Source organism: Anthonomus grandis, chromosome 12, assembly GCF_022605725.1.
Source record: "Anthonomus grandis grandis chromosome 12, icAntGran1.3, whole genome shotgun sequence".
NCBI lineage: Eukaryota > Metazoa > Arthropoda > Insecta > Coleoptera > Curculionidae > Anthonomus > Anthonomus grandis.
Genome location: NC_065557.1, coordinates 5,603,093 through 5,621,158, shown reverse-complemented (window position 1 = coordinate 5,621,158; position 18,066 = coordinate 5,603,093). Strand labels below are relative to the sequence as shown.

Genomic DNA, 18,066 nt, shown 5'->3' with positions numbered 1-18,066 from the left:
ACATATGTTTTTAGCCATAGGTTTGTCTCTGTTTGTAATAAATAGAACGTGATTTGACCTTCACCTTTTTCTTTAATATAAGTTGTTAGACAAGGATAAACTTATAACAAAAATGATGTGTGTGATAGAGATAGGTACATTTTTTATTTTGAATTGTGTTTTTTTAGAATTTTTTAAGTTAACAGAAATAAAAATTAAAATTTCAGGGCCGTATTTAATAAAAAACCATCGATGGGTTTAGGACCACGAAACGTCAGATTTTAAATAATTATTAATTATTTTGACAAATAGCGCCAAAAAAACATAACTAAAATAATAACACTATCTCCAATACATTATTTTCGCCATAAGATCCGTGTGCTAGACAAAGATAAACCTATAGCGAAAATAATATGTGAGACAGAGATGGGTATAAATATGTCACTAAAATATAATAAAATTTAGAAAATAAATGAAAAAATTGGGATGGAATATTTTATACATTTGTAGAATAAATATTATGTCTAAATAAACTGCATACAAAGATTCTTTTATAAGTTTTATAAAACCTAAATATAATAATTAAGAAATAAAGTAACTATGAGTAAACAAAATACATAAAATAAAATAAAAAAAGGAAATGGTAAATTTAATAATAAAAAAACTCCTCTTGTTTCACTTGTTATAAAAAAATTAATAATTGAACAAAATTAAATCAAAAAAAGTATTAAAAATTAATATCTAAAACATGAAATAAACATTTCATAGCCGTTTTACGTATAATTAAATAAATGAGGACACTTACAATCAATTTTTCCTTACTAGACTCCCCATTTTCGTTATTATTCCCATAATAAATAATTTCCACGGAAGATTCTTTCTCACAAAGTTTTTTACTGTTAGCCTGGTAAGCCATTTTAACGTTTGTCATACAAACTAACCTTATTTATAGCTATTAAAAAAAAATACGAAAAAAAACAACAATGTGTTCAGAGCCACTTGAATTACAAAATCCTCGATAACAAATTAATAAGGCGAGATTTACCAATATGGGTGCTTCAAAGTGTAATAATCTGATAATTTTAAAATATAAAAGTGTTTGAAAATATATGAATGGTATATTCACTTAACTTACTAGTTTTCAAATGAATCACTACCTGAATAACCTTGCTCATGTCACTATTTAGCACATTGGTTGATACTAAAACCTACAATATAGTAAAGTGCAATAGGTACTTATCAGTTTACAACACGGTATCTTCCCATTTATTTTAAAGTTCTCGTATCGGGATTGCTTAGATATTACTCACACACAGGTCACTAATCCTTGTAATAATTATCTATAGATTAGAACGATTACTCTAGTTTAGTTTCAGTTATTAGTTAGTAAATCTGTAAAGGACTGATGATGCTCTAAAAGCTCTGACTATTTAATCGGTACTTACAAACGTAACTAATCCTAACACCATTCTAACCACACAACAATTATTAAAAAAAAAATACAATGATTCACGCCCAATTTGCCACTTTTTAGGGTCGCTGTGGCCTGAATCACCACCGATTGCAATCTGATATTCGGCATATAAGTTGCACTTAATATTACAAAAAGACGGGTCGAAATGGGGTTTGGACGGGGAACAATTAGGGAGACAAGTTTCCTGCTGTGGAGGAAATGACTGGGGGGTTAAGTAGATTAAACCGGCAGGGAGGGTGTTTTGTGTTATTTACCATATCCAAGCTGCTGTATTTGTAAGAGAGGCTTCTGTCAGTCATTGTTAAGAAAAATGTATGGGTAACTCACTTTCAGGGTTTGGAATGAATGGGAATCTCATGAGTTTCAGCAAAAGTTTGTTTGTATTAAAGGTTACTATAGAAACATTGACTAAAGATGTGCTCTCATAAGAGCAAAAAAATAATAAATATTATATAATAATTGAACGATACCATAAGAAACGTACGTCTCCTTAATTGGTTTTTAAATACTTTTTAATGTTAATATTAACGCGGAGATTAGCGCTGTAAACGCACGTACTCCATTTAATAATTCACTCTCTTTCACATCACTTTTGTTTAGTTTTTATTATGGGAAAACGAAAATTTAAATCAGACTTACAAGATTCTCCACAATTATAAGAACCTGCTTTTGAGGGTCATTGGAACCCACATGGAAATACTGCATTTCACCATGTATCGAGGAACCACGATGTAATGTGTTCAAGGCACAACTAATTGAATAAATAAACATTTAGAAGTTTTATATGGTTTACGTACGTGACTCCATTAGTGTCGACACCATTCTCAAAACCTTTAATGACCAGATTAAGCAGTTATATAGATTATTTTAAATGAATTTGTATAATTTGCCAGTTGACTTTTAAATAGACAAAAAGAAATCCAGTTAAAGAAAAAAATTGGGAAATGATGATTGAGAACAAATAGTCCAAAAAATATTCAACAAAATAAGATTTTATATCGCAATAAAGCACTTGAAGTATTAGTACTTTTCACTTACAAATTATTAAAGTCTTACATTGCAAATTAAAACCCTTATCTAAAATATTAAAAAAATAACACCCAAGAAACAATTTCACAAATACTAAATAAAATAATCACAATTTACAAACAGTTAAAATTTTGGAGACCCCAATTTCAATTTCCTAAAACCTATTTTTGTTTCATTTTCACCAATTTTCACAGTTGAGCTTGTAGATACTCATCAAAGCTATAGAAGGCTCTATCAGCAAGTAATTTTTTTACTGAGGCAGCAAAAAGTTTTTCATTTAGAGCTTTAGTATTATTAGGAAGTTTATTAAAAAAGCTTGGGCCATAATAAGTAGTTGAGATACGAGATTTATTGAGTCTTAGAAAGTGCGTTTCCAGGAAATCTACCTGTCGAGTGCTGTGAGTATGAATTTCTGATCTCTGGATATATTTATGTAAATTATTTTTTGTATATATTAGACATTTAAAGATATACCGTGATGGAAGTGTAAGAATTTTAAGTTTTTTGAAAGAGTCTCTCACATCGTCCCTGAAACCCAGACCCTCGACAACCCTCAGAGCTCTTCTCTGCAGTTTAAAGATTTTCCTAGCTCGAGGTGCATGACCCCAAGCCAAGAGACCATAATTGCAGGCGGACTGTATTAGCGCATGGTAAACCATTAACAAAACATCCGTATTTACTGTGCCTTTTAAGCGTTTTAAAAGAAATATTTGTTTTGCCAATTTATTTGCAATGAACTCCACATGCTTATCAAATATCATAGTAGGTCTAAGTGAACACCCAAGAATCTCACCCCATCCGAACTCTCGACATTGGTACCCTCTGTATTTCTCAAAGAGAATAGGACTTAATATTTAGGCTAAGTCTATTTGCACTGAACCACTTGCCTAAATCTGAATTCACCTCCACCAGCATCAGCTCCAGTTCTTGCAAACTAGTACTCCTGCAAAGAGCAGTAGTGTCGTCAGCAAACAGCAGCAGCCTAGACTCAATTGACCTGTCGATATCATTGACATAAATAATAAAGAGGAGTGGCCCCAAAATAAAACCCTGTGGCACACCATGAGTTATTTTGCATTCTTCTGATAAAGCTTCACCCGAACAGGTTTTCTGTACACGTCCAACAAGATAAGTTTCAAGAAGTGATAAACTGGGCGGGATCAGACCATAAAGTTTAAGCTTGCTCAGAAGGATCCTATGGGATATGCAGTCGAAGACCTTTGAAAGGTTACAGAAAATTGCCCCAACATGGGACCCCATTTCAAAGCCCTCAACCACATACTCCAGAAGATCCAGTATAGCCTTAACAGTCGATTGTTTTTTCCTAAGCTCATACTGAAAGTTTTTGAGGATTTCATTTTGTTCAAAATAGATATAAAGTTGATTTTTTAAAAGTAGCTCAAAAACCTTCGATATTATTGGAATCAAAGATACGTTACGACGATAATTAATTAAATCATCTCTACTCCCTTTTTTAAAAATTGGTATGATCTTTTAAATTTTAAAGCCGCTACATAAATTTAAAAGCTTTGTTAAAGGATATATTAAATGCTCTTTTAATTATTTTAGAAGAGGGACATTCATTCCATATATGTCTCTAGAATGTTTATTTTTTAAATTACTTATAACATCTCTAACATGTATATACGTCACTTCACTAAAAGAAAAACCCACCACAGGGACACCCGACAGGCAGGGCCGTGGCTAGTGGAATCTTCTTGAGAGTTTCCTCAGATATACCTGAAAAAAATGTATTGAACTCGGATGCAGTAAGACCCACGGGCTGCTCACTATTCACTTTCTTTCTTTGGCCATTTACAATCTGCCAAGCAGCTTTCGTTCTATTATCAGTCTGTAGTATATATTGAGAGTTTGCCATCCTTTTTGCAGATATAATTTCTTCCCTATACATTTTTCTAAAGATTTTGACCTGTTTTGAGTTTAAGAAATGCAAGGTTTCGCGCATTTGCTTTAAATGATCATTAAACCAAGAGACCTAACAATTTCCCACCACACTCTTCTTTTTTACTGAGAATGATGCATCCATTGTAAGGACAACAATGGTTTAAAACAAAGTAACTACAATAGAAAAGAAGACACACTATAAGCAAAGTCAAGATATAAAATTATACAAATCTATACTGACACTATTTGAGTTAATCATGATTCTATCCATGGCACAGTTTTCACCACATCGTACACTGATGTTGTTCAAGGTAGAATAATTTAGTCTGTCTGAGCACTGTAGTAGGAGGAACATTTAAATTAAGCTGACACAACTCAGGAGACTGTATTACATTGTTAAGAATCTTGTATGTTGTGACAATATCGCAGTTTTTACGTCGAGTCTCCAACTTTTGAATGTTCAGCAATCTATACTATATATTTCATTGTAATTAATATCAATACAAGGAATATTAAGCTTGTTTGTAATATTTATCATATTAAGTGCTAAAATCATGAGTGTGCCTCTTAATAAAACCCAATATTTTGTAAGCCTTATTCAATATTTTTTGAAAAATTTAGTCTGCAATCAAAAAGCACCCCAAGACCACGGATCTCTGATACCTTCTCAATAAGTGAACCGATTAGATGGTACTGATGGAATGGTGGAGTAAAATTGGAGTGCATTTATTAGCACTTAGGACCATTCTATTGTTCTTGCACCATAATTGAAATTTGTGAATATCAGAACAAAGTTCATGATGTGCCAAGTTACTATCTATAATTCTAAAAATATTAACATCATCAGCAAAAAGTAACACATTACAATAATCAAAATAATGAACAACATCATTAATAAAAAGGGGAAAAATGGGCACCCTCAGGAACCCCAGAAGTCACTGGAAAAGGACTAGAACAAAAGTTATTTATCTTTACAATCTGTGTTCTTCCAGACTTCAACCAGGTCAAAAGACAACCACCGATTCCATAGAGCGACAATTTCTTAACCAGGAGAGAATGATTAACCCTGTCAAAGGCATTGGAAAAGTCAGTATATATGGAATCAACCGACATACCATTCTCCAAGGCCCCCGACAAAGCTGTTTGATAAAGCAACAAATTAGTGGTGATGGACCTACCCCTGACAAACCCATGCTGCTTAGTTGAGATTATGTTTTTAAATTTCTCTGATAAAAAATCTGTGACAAAATTTTCATGAACCTTTGCAATGTGACAAGCCAGAGAAACAGGATGATAGTTTTTTACATGACCAGTATTCTTAAATATAAGAGTCAAATAATTTAACTTCCCTGAGGTTGGATAACTACCTGTCTTGAAAGACAAATTATAAATCAGCGATAGTGTAGCAAAAGCACAGTGTTTTATGGAGACACCTGGAATACAGTCAGGCCCAGGGCCCTTATTAACATTAACATTGATTAACTTTTCAATGACTTCAGATATTTGTACATGCATTTCATTATAATCAAAAGAACATGCAATATCAGGTTGCGTAAATTCTTGAACATCAATCATCAGGAGAGTAGATTGAAGAAAAATATTATGCAAATAAAGATGCTATTTCATGGTCATTTTCACCCACTGCATCTAAATATTTCACAGTAGATGGAAAACTGTTATTTTGTGTCTTATCTCTTAAATATTTCCAGAAATATTTAGGATCATTGGGAATAGAAGATTGGGTTTGCTCAAAATAGTCTGAGTAGCACTGATCGGCCTGATTTTTACAGATTGCTCTAAGATTACTGAACATAGTCTTCAACGGCTTATATGTTATGCTGCATCATTAAAGATGCAACATAATCCAAGCATTCTTAAGTTATCCAACTTCAAGTACAGTTGATAATGGTCTAGCCAACCTATGTTCAGTAAATCTCAAAACCTTAAGGAGGACATAATTATTTATACACATGCAAAATGAGGAAAGAGTAAGTTACAAATGCTGATGTAATCCAGGCCCCACTTTCCTAATAAAATCCTAATCACTAAGAAAAAAATTATTATGTTAATGGTAATCCATTAATGTCAAGTATCTCAACGACCATAAAATAGAAATTCCTCTACAAATACCCCTAAACTACAAATTGTCATTCTCCAAATAAGAATGCATAAATTAAACCTAACTTCTATTAATACTTTTACTACATAAACAGACCTGAAAAAGTCACCCCATATATCATAAATAACCAATATTTACTCACCAAACAATCGGTAACCACCCCATTATCAATATCAACTCGAACTATCTTATATCTAATCTTGTTTTGTTGCGGAAAAGACATCGTTACGCTGACACGCACTATCAACAAATAAGTTCGTCGTCTCTCAGCATCAACGCACACCATCTTATACCTGATGATGGTAACTCTTTTTAAAACTTTTAACAATATAAATATGTAAGCAAGTAATAAATGTGCTACCGGAGGTGATAATGAGGTCTTTTTTAAAAGCACTCGTTTCCCTGTTTGCATATGGAATTTTCTCGTTGAGTGGAGAGAGGCCAAAAAGGTTCAGGTCTATCGGGAGCAGTTTTCTAATGAATGGTTGAGTGTTTTGTAAAGTTTTTAGGGAAATAAGATTATATAAGCGATTTGCTTTTTAAAGTCAAAGCACGTTTATTAAAGTTTATGAACTTTTTATCTGAAACAAATCGTTTTCTGCGTGTTCTCTTAAAAGCATTCAAAAATTTATGTAGAAAATGTAAATAATTAAGTGTTACACACATATTTAGAGTTTTGGGGCCAATTTTTTGTATGATTTTTTGTATGATAACAGGTGGTCAATCAATAAATAATTTAAGAATCATAATTGATTTATCATTCCTTGTTACATCTCAGACTGAAAGGGTAATATATAAGAATGAAAATCGAGTTTTCCTACTTAGTCAAAGTCAAAATCAAATTTATTGTGCAATAATATAGCATTATGCACAAAAGGCGTTATTCGTGCAAAAACACACATATTTTCAGCTAATTGTATTTATGTTGTATTTGTGCGTATGTTGTAGTAAACCTCTATTACAAGGCCCATATTTCTAGCATATTCAACAGAAGGGATGATTACTCCTTTCATATGAATGGTTGTAAAATTGATGTTAATAAACTTAGCCCTGACTCAAGCCTCAGACCCAATAATCAGGTGTACACTTTTTTTCGTATTAAGCAAACTAGCATGCATACTAAGCATGCCTAGAAGACCTGTCAGAGATATTGTCCAGATCAATATTGATACCAGCAAGTCCTCCACGAGAATCTTCATGATAAAATAATGATAGAAGCTGAGTGTCATCAGCATATAGATGTGATGAGCATTGATGAATCTGAGATAATAAGTCAGCAGTACAAAGCGCAAAAAGTAATGGACCTGTGAGTAATTCCATGTTAAAGATAATTAAAGTCAGAGCTAGTCCCATTAAGGTCCACAACCTGAGTTCCTTGGGTTAGATATGATGAGAACCAGCCACAAGCTTGATCAGAGAACCCAAAAAGGTGCAACTTAGCAGTCAGTATATCATCGATAATAAGGTCAAATGTTTTACTACCTTAAACGTATCAGACAGGAGACCTTTCTCAATCCTACTAAGTGCTGTTGCTGTGCTATGACAAGCTGTAAATCCAGACTGAACATCTGTGTTGAGAGAGAACAAAATATGTCGAAAAGCAGTCGTTCAAGCAATTTCCCCAAGCATTGCAGGTCGTAATTTATCCATACTACTAATACCTGTAGTCTTGGGCAGTGGCTTTATTAAAGCCGTTTTCCACATGATAGGTTATTCACCATTCTGTAAACAGTTATTGAAAATAGTCGTTCAATCACAGGAGCCAAAAAATCAATGCTAAACTTATTTTATACATTTCCACGTTATTGCTATATTGTCATTATACTCTGTGGATCATCTGCAAATTATGTTTTTTTACCATAGTTTATTCATCACATATATTCTTCTTCTTGGACTTCATTATCAATAATTAATTAATTCTCCTGTAATTCCTGTCCAATGTTTAATATTTGGTAGCCACGCCACGATATCCCCTTTTTGTCTAAATACCTCAAAGTCCTATTTTCAAAATTTCCTCATTGGTTTCTCTTGGTGTCCATAAGACTTTCAAAATTTTTAAATAGATCCACATTTTAAATGCTTTCAGCCTATTTATCATACTAATCTTCAATGCCCAAGCTTCCATACCATACAACAGTATGGACCATACGTAACATTTTGTTAACCTTATTCTGAGATTGAGATTAAAGTAAGGTTTCGTGTAAGACTTTATTTTTTTATAAAGTGAATAAAGTCCAGGGGGAATCATTACGAAAATACGACTTTCCAATTTTGTACCGAACCTGAGGAGTCTGATGATCCTTGCAGGTAATCAACTTGCAGGTAGTCATTACTCAGATGACTTTTAGGCACATTTCAGATAGACCATAAGAAGTGTATGTCATCTGATCTGTCAAATGACAAACATCTCTACAAACCGACGCTGAGACAAATCAATCAAGATTTTTAGGTCTGTCATTTTGAACATGTTAACTTAAAACCTCCTCTTTTGATAAATTATTACTCAACTGACCTTTTTGAGATTTTTCTCAACTCTCATACAAGAGATAATTTTAATTCTTGGCAAATTCTTTAAAACTTGGGAAAATATTCAACAAAAACGTTTATTTGGAAAAATATCCGGAAAATTATGTATTCACTGTGAATTGATTGAATTCACTCAACAGCTTGGAAGAAATCAAATTATTCTTCCAGGCAATTGAGCTGGAAACTGCTACTATCCTTTTTTTCTGTTGGAGGGTTCAATGCACTCAAATTCCTCAACAAAACAAAAAAACCTCCATGGAGTTGACTTGCAGCCTAGTTCTCTCAAGTAATCAATGTATTATAGAAGTAATCAAATATTCGACAGTTGAGTCAATTACTGATTGAATTTACTCAACTGCCTGGAAGATATTAAAATATTTGTCTAGGCAGTTACTCTCTTTGTTCACTGTAAGATGACTGAATTCATTCAACTGCCTGGAAGTAATCAAAATATTCTTTTGGGAATTTTTTTAAAAAAATCATCGCATTTTTTGAGCATTTTCCCAACAACAGAAAAAGTATAATTTTCAGCTATAGCTTGAATTATTTCGAAGATTTTTTCAAATAAACGTCTTTGTTGAATATTTTCCCCCAAGTCACCTGAAATAAAGAAGGTTTAAGTAAAGTGCCGAAAAAAACATGTGTGATAGATATTGGTAAGAAATTAATGGATCCTGTCATTTTTTGGGTGATATTACATGTAAATGGCAATTTGGAACCTACTGGTCATGATAATTGCTCAGATACTTTAGACAGATTGGTAATTTGTAAGACATTCTACTACCATACATCAGAATGTTAAAGTATTACATGCATTTCCTAAAAGTAAAAAGTTGGACCTTTTAGAAAAATTGGAAATAATAAAACCAAGAAAAGTCCAGTTCTCAACTGTGTGAAAGACATTTTTAATTTTGAGCTTTACTTGATTTTTAATAATTCGTAAAACGTATTCCTGTTCCTTTCTTACAGTAGATCTGATGTTGCCTAGTACTTTGCCTTTAACCTTATGTTTGGGGCCTGTCACTTGAAGTTTCATTTATAACTGTTTACTAACTAAGTTAATATTTGGTTCATTAAAGAGTTTCACACTTTTAAACGATTAGTTTTTATTTTAAATTTTTTTTAATACTTCGTAAAACTTCATTGAACGTATTTAACGTTTAAAAATTGTTAATTTAACCATTGATTCAAGTTTTACTTTAACAAATTTATCCGTTTATCCAGTTACATATCAAAAACATCATTTTATGAACATTCGTGGTATTACCATGACCGAGATGGTGATATAGATATCCCCGTTTCATTTCTTTATTAAGTTTTGGATCATTTCGAAGTTGGATCACTGATTTGGATCATTTCATAATTTTTTTTTAAATTCGCTGAAATAAGTGTCAAGTAAATTTAACCGAAGAAACACATTTCAGCTTCGTAAATTCAGTCAGTTCTGGCAGTCATGTGTTAGAAATTATTGATTTGTGAATTACTCTGAAGACTCTTTTAGTATTTTGCTAAGAAGTGACTAAAATATACTCAAAAGATATCAAAATAATAAAATTGTTATTCCAGGAGTGCCTGTAAATGAAAAACAATTTGTTTCTTATTGGCAAGTGAATATCTCGGAGTTCTGGTAGTCGAATGTTAGAATTTATTGAGTTAGGCATTACCCTGAAGACTTTTTTGAAGAAGTGACTAAAACCTATTCGCAATAGGTGAAAATAATAGAGTTCTTATTCCAGGAGTGCCTGTAAGGAATAAAATAATTTGTCTCCTATTAGCAAGTGAATATCTTGGGTTTTAGTGGATAAAATTTAGAAATTATTGATTTATGCACTACTCTGAAGACTTCTTTAGTCCTTTTTGAAGAAATAACTAAATTCCGTTAACAAAAGTCAAGACAATGGAATTCGTATTCCAGGAGTGCCTGTAAGGAACGAAATAATTTGTCTTTTATTGGCAAGTGAAGATCTTACGTTCTGGCAGTTTTGTTACAAAATAACCCAAGTAAAATCTAGTTTTCGAACTTCCATAGTCTTTATTTTAAATTTAGCATTAATTACATGTGTAAAGCGCATTATCTATTGCGGTGTCGTGGAAGTAGGAATCTCCAGATGTGGGGAATATCAACACGGGCCTGACTGAAGATTCCTTGGTTTTGCATGATGTAAGTGACTTCCAGGAATCTTTTTTTCTTTCAACGATGATCCTTGCATCTATCCAATATATGTTGTGTTCTGGTATTCGTGATCTGGGAATCTCTCCTGTTTAGGTCCAGTTTCATATCCTTTTGTCCTGGGTTCCAGTGTCTCGCCTAAATCTGACTCTCCACATTCAAAGAGGATTTGGTATATGTAGTTTTTGGTATCCAGTAGACATTCTGACTTGGTCTTTGATAATTAACCTCGTATGGTTGTATTCAAGTAAAGGCAGTCTTGACGTTGAATTTTCTAGCAATTCTGCTAATTTAATATGTCATTATCTTGATGAATGAATGAATTGTTAGAAATCCCTTAAGCTGTAGCTCATTCCTTCTTGTGTCTGCTGCTTTCCTAATAGTTGTCTTTAATAGTTTGCCTGGATACTCCTCCTCCTGTAAGTCTATGGTGATGTTTTTTATTTCCCTGCTGAGGTCAAAACTGTTAATGCATATTGTGGCTGCCCTTCTATAAAGCGTTTTAATTATTCCCATCTTTGTTGAACCAAGACTATTGAAGTTGCACTGCACTTATTGTCATGGAAGTTATTAGAAGGACATCTAAGTAGGGTACTGCTGATTCAATTTCCAACTCCATCGTGAACTAAGTGCTTAGCCCAATTTTATTAATGTACGCCAAAATGTTTGCTAGCTCGGTATCGCTTTTGTCCCAAATAATAAATGTGTCATCGGCATATCAAAGCTTGGGTTTGAATTGAGCTGTCCTCATAGCGTACTCCTCGAATTGTCTACCACTGTAAAACCCATCTTTGAATTGAAATTAGGAGTTACGAATACAAACCTCCAAAAGGCCCATCACGACCTCCAGTGGAACTGTTGCTTCCTGTGTGAGTCCTTCCCTGATGATGTTAAGGGATTTTTTGATGGGTACATTTGTATAAAGACTTTCAAGATCAAAACTTACTAGCTTATTGGCGGGTCTAACGTTAGTTACAAGCAGTTCGAAGAAAAGAGCTGAGTTTCGTACAGAGGAGTTCGGATTTCCTTGCAGTGGCTTAACATGAATTTGGCAAGTTCCGATGTTGGAGAATTTCTGAATCTGGTGATAGTTAACGATTCCCTATATTAAGATAAATTAGGAGAAAATCATGAGAATTCGGAAATTCAAATCAGCCATTCAAACCAGAATGACTACTTCTCAACCGAAATGTCGTATTAAATTTAAACACAATGGAAGTTCGCAAATTAGATTTTACTACTTTACTAATGTCTTCGACCATGTCACCTTTCAAGAACATGATTACTATTATGAAAGAAATTAATGAAATAATATCAATATCAAATGAAATTTAATGCAAGCTGTTAAATAAAAATAGAAAGCCATATATATTATACAAGGAATCCGGTTTGGGTGATATAAGCTGTACCAGAATCATCCTTGAAATTCTAATTAATTATAAAATTACCTGATGATTAAACATTCCTAAGAATTAACTTAACTCGCATCAGTCGTGTATGTATAGAACTGATTTTTTTTAAATTAGAAATTGATGCTTTTCATTAATGAAACATATGATAAAATCCCTTACTAGATGATCATTCTCGGTCCTAATAACGGCCTGCATCTTCAACACGATCGTCTTCTGATACATGAATAATTATCCTAACCACACAATCACCAGTTTTATCACCATTTTAAAGGTAAACCTAAAACACCGTTAAGGAAAAAATATGTTTCGTAATGCATATCTCGACGAGCACTAATCTCAACCATTTAAAATTAAAGCCAAAAGGGAAGTAGTTGCTATTAAACAATAATTGTTCATCAAAAAAAAAAAATGTGTGTACGCTGAGCCACTATTTGAGCCTGTATTTTACTACATAGAGGATATGAGTGTTTAAAGGGTTTAAGCGCAGTAGTGGGTCATATGAATGAGCTTATTGTGGCACGTAGGGCTATTGTTTTTTTTTATGTAAGGGTGACTTTTTAAGGGGTGAAGTGCAGATACTTCAACTGGTTTTCAATTCATTTATTTTTAACGGTTTTAGAGTGGGAAATTGGCGCGAGTCTTAGACATTAAAACATCCATGAATGATGAATCAGGTCAATTTATTTGAATTATCTCTTATACGAATTATTGTAAATTATTCTAAAAGTCACGTACTGCGTGGTCCTAACAAAACAACCCCGGGCAACATGATAAAAGGTATTAAAAGATCCTCGATAAGGATATTGGGTTAAAGTTGAAAGGTGCGCACCCACTTAGATAAAAATTTAGGGTAAATATTTTGACACCCACTTAACTACTATGAAAGCAAAGTAGATCTGACGTGGATAATAGTGTTGATATGATCTGTAAAAAATATTTTGTGAATCAAATTTCCATTAGAAATGAGTTTTCTTTTGTTATTTGTTACCTATAGATAACATGGACTTTACAATGTGATAGAATAGGTGAATAGGAAACAGGGTCTCAAGGGTTTAGAATAAACACTCGTTTTCCCACTGACTATCGTCAAGTTAAAATGACTTAACGAAACTCTCTAATGGCTAGCTTGAATTAGGATTATTACAGTGATTTAATTGCATTTTATTTACAAAATGCCTAAAAATGCTTAGAGGAAATAGATCTTTTTGCTCTATGTCTCATAGTTAAGACGCTATCTTTGTCATACACCCTGTATCAGGGCCGTATCTGGACCAAAATTTTGGGGGGGGGGGTTAGGCCAGTGGCATTTGAGATATTTGGGATACAAAAAAACTTTAATTTATAAATAGGTTTTACTAAAAGGAGATACCAGTTTAAACTAAAAAACACATTTAACAACGTTAAAATTTTAAAAATAGTAATTATAATAACAACTAAATATTGCTTTGCTTTTCCCTCGCAAAATGATTTAAGACCTGTGCGGTATCTATTATAATATTTCTATGCACGCTTAAAAAGGCAATAGTCCTGTTAGCCGCTCCTGACCAGTTGAATTGCGCAAATAGTCTTTTAAACGCCTTAGCGATGAAAATGATCGTTCTGATGAGGCTGTAGATACAGGTAACGTAGCCAGAATTTGCAACAGAGTATGAATATTAGGAAACAAAGATGGATTACATGCTGATAATGCATCAAGAGCATTTTTTGGCCTATCTGCTTGAGGCAGCTTAATCCATTTTTGTTTCCACAACTGTAGTTTTGCAGATAACGTATCTAGGTCCAAAAATTCCTCATATGGTAACAAGTCTTCCATTTTTACTATGTGTGCTTCGCACATATTTGGTACTAGACAATATAACAATGAAAGTGATTTTTCGTGATTTGCAAATCTTGCAGATTTTTATCAGTTTTTCTATAAATTGATCAAAAAAAGGAATTGCAACTGTGATTCGAAAATATTCCTCTGCAGTAGCTACCATGGCATTAGAACGATTCTGCTGTCGTGAAACTATTCTAGGTTTTTTTGATGCATTCTTCATCATCTATAGACTTTATAATAGCTTCAGATTTTTTACAAATATTTTTGAATTCTTGATCTATATTCAGTCTCATATTCCTGACCTGACTAATAACAGTATTCACATGCTCAACAGCGCTAAATAGGTCAAAATTCACAGTCTGGAGAATTCTGCATAACGGTAGACTAAAAGCAAATAAAGTGGACGCTGTTAACATACTGATAATAAATTCACTGGTCATAATAGCTCGAAGGAACTGCAAAGCTTTTGAAGAAGTTTCGTTGTCTCTTACTTGTTTTAGTTCTTCTAATGTTTCAATAATGGGTTTAAAAACTTCAGTAAACCTAATTAGTCCATCATGATTTTCCACCCACCGAGTTTCACACATGGATGTTCACTTACTCCATTTACTATTTGGAACATGTTCTTTAATTTTATTTTTTAATATTAATAATCTAGTGCGCATATTGTTCCAATACAATTTCTGATACTATGAATTTCACAGGAATAGGCAAGAGCTAAATTTAAAGAATGAGCACTACAATGCACATATATTGCTGCTGGATATTTTTCTCTAATTATAGCCTGGACACCTTTAAAACTTTAAAAAGTAAATTAAAAAAAAAGGGTTATAGTTACCAGTCGTTTCAATTTTATTTTACGTTATAAGATTTTCGGGGGGGGGGGTTTTGGGGGTTCAAATACCCCCAAATTGGGGGTTCTAGATACGGCCCTGCCCTGTATAATAGGATTAGCTCTCACAATAAAAAAAATATAAACTTGATTAGGTACAGGGTGGCCCAAACTTCATTTTGTCATCAGAATCTTCAAAACTATAAGACAAGTTAGGCTAAACTAGGTTGTTGGAAACTGAGCCAACCTGTACATACTTGATGCCACTTCTCCCACCTACCTAGAAATATATATAAAACTATATTTAGCTCACTAGAGGAGACCGTACATAATAGAGCACTTAACAATATGCATAAAATAGAAGTAAACACACCTAAAGCCATTAACCTTTACGAATAAATATTTATATTTCACAAAAACTACTAATTAAACTATTTTAAAATTTCGCTAGTCAACCTATCACCTGTTGGTAAACAACGAGCGAAGAACCTGTGCAGGAAGCATTTTACATCTTCTTATCTTGAAAGCTGTAAATTAGTGTGCTAACAGGCTTTTTAAAATGTATTTTTTTAATATATTACATAATTATAGTTCCATGCCATTATTAACCATTTTACGCTTTTCGTCTGAAATAGGCTTAAGCCATTAACCAGGAATCAATGACAAGTGACAGTTACAATTGTTAACAAAGGAGAATGCCTTTGTTTAATTTTTGCTGTTTGAGTGCTTTATTTTTTTGTAATTGTGCTATTTAAATTTCAGTTTTTTCTTTTGTAAATTAGTGAATACCGTTAATAAAAATCAATCAATCAATATATAAATCTTTTCTGTCTTTTGTATAACAGATTTGCCTTTCTTATTTCATGATCCTGAGAGACAGGAAGGGTTCCCTCAGGAGATGGGTATGGTCTAAGCTGCTATGGCTATGCAAACCATTTTCCATCCTCTTTAAGACAAATTTGTATAAACAGTTCCCATTACTTTGCTGTCAACTGTCATCGTCAAAACTGCATAAGTCACTTGTCACACTTCGCCTTCTCTTGTCGAACATAAAAATCTCCCCTAAAGCGCCTATTTTCATTTCATGGAATGATTGAATTGACGATTGTTGTATGTATGCCTCACCAACTTAATAAATATACCTGGACTGCATATGGCCACGTTACCCAAAAATGACCATTACCTGAGGGCCGCCATTTTTATAGTGGTTGTGTCCTTTTGATGTTGGTCACTCTGAGCGTTTTCAGTGTTGCCAACAAAAAATATATTAAATAATGAAGTTGACGTTTGACGTGTGAGTATAGCGAATTGCCTAGTTTTTGGGGATTTGTAAACGACGCTTGGGTATACAGGGTGACCACGGTAACTTTAGCAAAAATTGTAGGGTAGATAGGGACGCCATAGGCAAGTATTTTGAGCATAGGAACCCATGTCCGGATCAAATGTTGTGAATTGAGCGGTTGTTTTAAAATTGATATTTTTGCGCCAGATGGGAAAGCAATAAGGCAATCCTGGCAACCTATCGTACACGAGCCACAAATTAAACGCTTTAGTTTAAAAACAAAAAGATGTAATAATTGCAATAAAGCTCTCCACAAAAAATACCGGAGATAACTCATAAAACTAAAATTATTAAAGTAAAAGTAGTCTTAAATTAACAGGATTAAAATAAAACGAAGAAAATAAAACAAAACCAAAATGATGGAGAGGGGCACTGCAACAGATGCTCGAAGTGCTGCCCGTTCTCCTGGATGCATTTATCGATCCGTTGGTGCCATGAAGTTCGCATTCGAGCGAAAACACCCTGCTGCTCTCGAATGAACTCTGCCATTACGATTCGCGCAATTAAGTCCTCCTCCGAATCCAGTGGTGTTTGATACACCATTTGTTCCATGGTGCCCCACAGAAAGAAATCTGGTGGCGTAAGATCAGGAGACCTCGGTGACCACGCTATGGGACCCCCACATCCTATCCAACGATTGGGGAAAATTTCATCTAAATAGTCCCGGATCGGCCTTGGCCAGTGCGCAGGACAACCATCGTGCTGCCACCACATGTTATTAATAATCTGTAGGGGCAAATCTTCAAAATATTCCTGTAATTGGCCTTGGAGAAATATCAGATAATTTTCTGCATTCAAGCGGGCGGGTAGAACGTATGGACCAAGCAAGTGGTCGCCGACAATGCCAGCCCAAACATTAACAAAAAACTTCTTTTGATATCCTCGGACATGGATGGCATGTGAGTTCTCTTCCGACCAGAAGTGGTTGTTGTGGGCGTTGAACATACCTTCTCTAGAAAAGCCCTTTTCGTCGGTGGAACAATTTTCCGGACATGGGTTCCTATGCTCAAAATACTTGCCTATGGAGTCCCTATCTACCCTAAAATTTTTGCCAAAGTTACCGTGGTCACCCTGTATCATCTGCAACAAACGATATAGCTTCCTCATTTAATACGTGGATAATGGATCACCATCCTTATTTAAACGTATTTGGTTCACTGTTTCTCAAAACCGAATTATTGTGAATTGTCTGTCTGTGCTTATGATAGAATACAATATAGAGTTGTTTATTATGCAGACTTTATTTGAGTTCTAAATTAATTTTTATTTTATTTACAATTTATTTGATTAGTCCTTCTTTTTCTTATATATGTTATCGACGTATAATAAATAATTATTTCCAAATAAATAAAGCAAAATGTGAAAAATCCTAATTTTCTCCAAAGAAAAATTTGGATTTTAAAATTTAAAATTTCAGGAATAAATAACTAGGATGCACAAAAAAAATTAATTAGTTCTA

The 18,066-nt window shown here is 33.5% G+C and overlaps 1 protein-coding gene across 6 annotated transcripts in view; it reads right to left on the bottom strand.

Annotated features, from left to right (window-relative positions):
• LOC126742698 (phospholipid phosphatase 3-like) overlaps window positions 1–18,066 on the bottom strand; it is a 56,319-nt gene that overhangs the window by 18,073 nt on the left and 20,180 nt on the right. Inside the window, exon 1 of one of the 6 annotated variants that reach the window (XM_050449467.1) lies at window positions 12,774–12,920. The exons of 2 other annotated variants lie outside the window; for them this stretch is intronic. In XM_050449467.1, the coding sequence (XP_050305424.1) occupies window positions 12,774–12,836 (63 nt within the window). In that variant the 5' untranslated portion in view covers window positions 12,837–12,920. Of the gene's footprint in view, window positions 1–784; window positions 947–1,114; window positions 1,212–1,707; window positions 1,768–12,773; window positions 12,921–18,066 lie in introns of those variants that run through there. 3 more of the 6 variants (XM_050449468.1, XM_050449469.1, XM_050449464.1) reach the window with 3 other exon arrangements.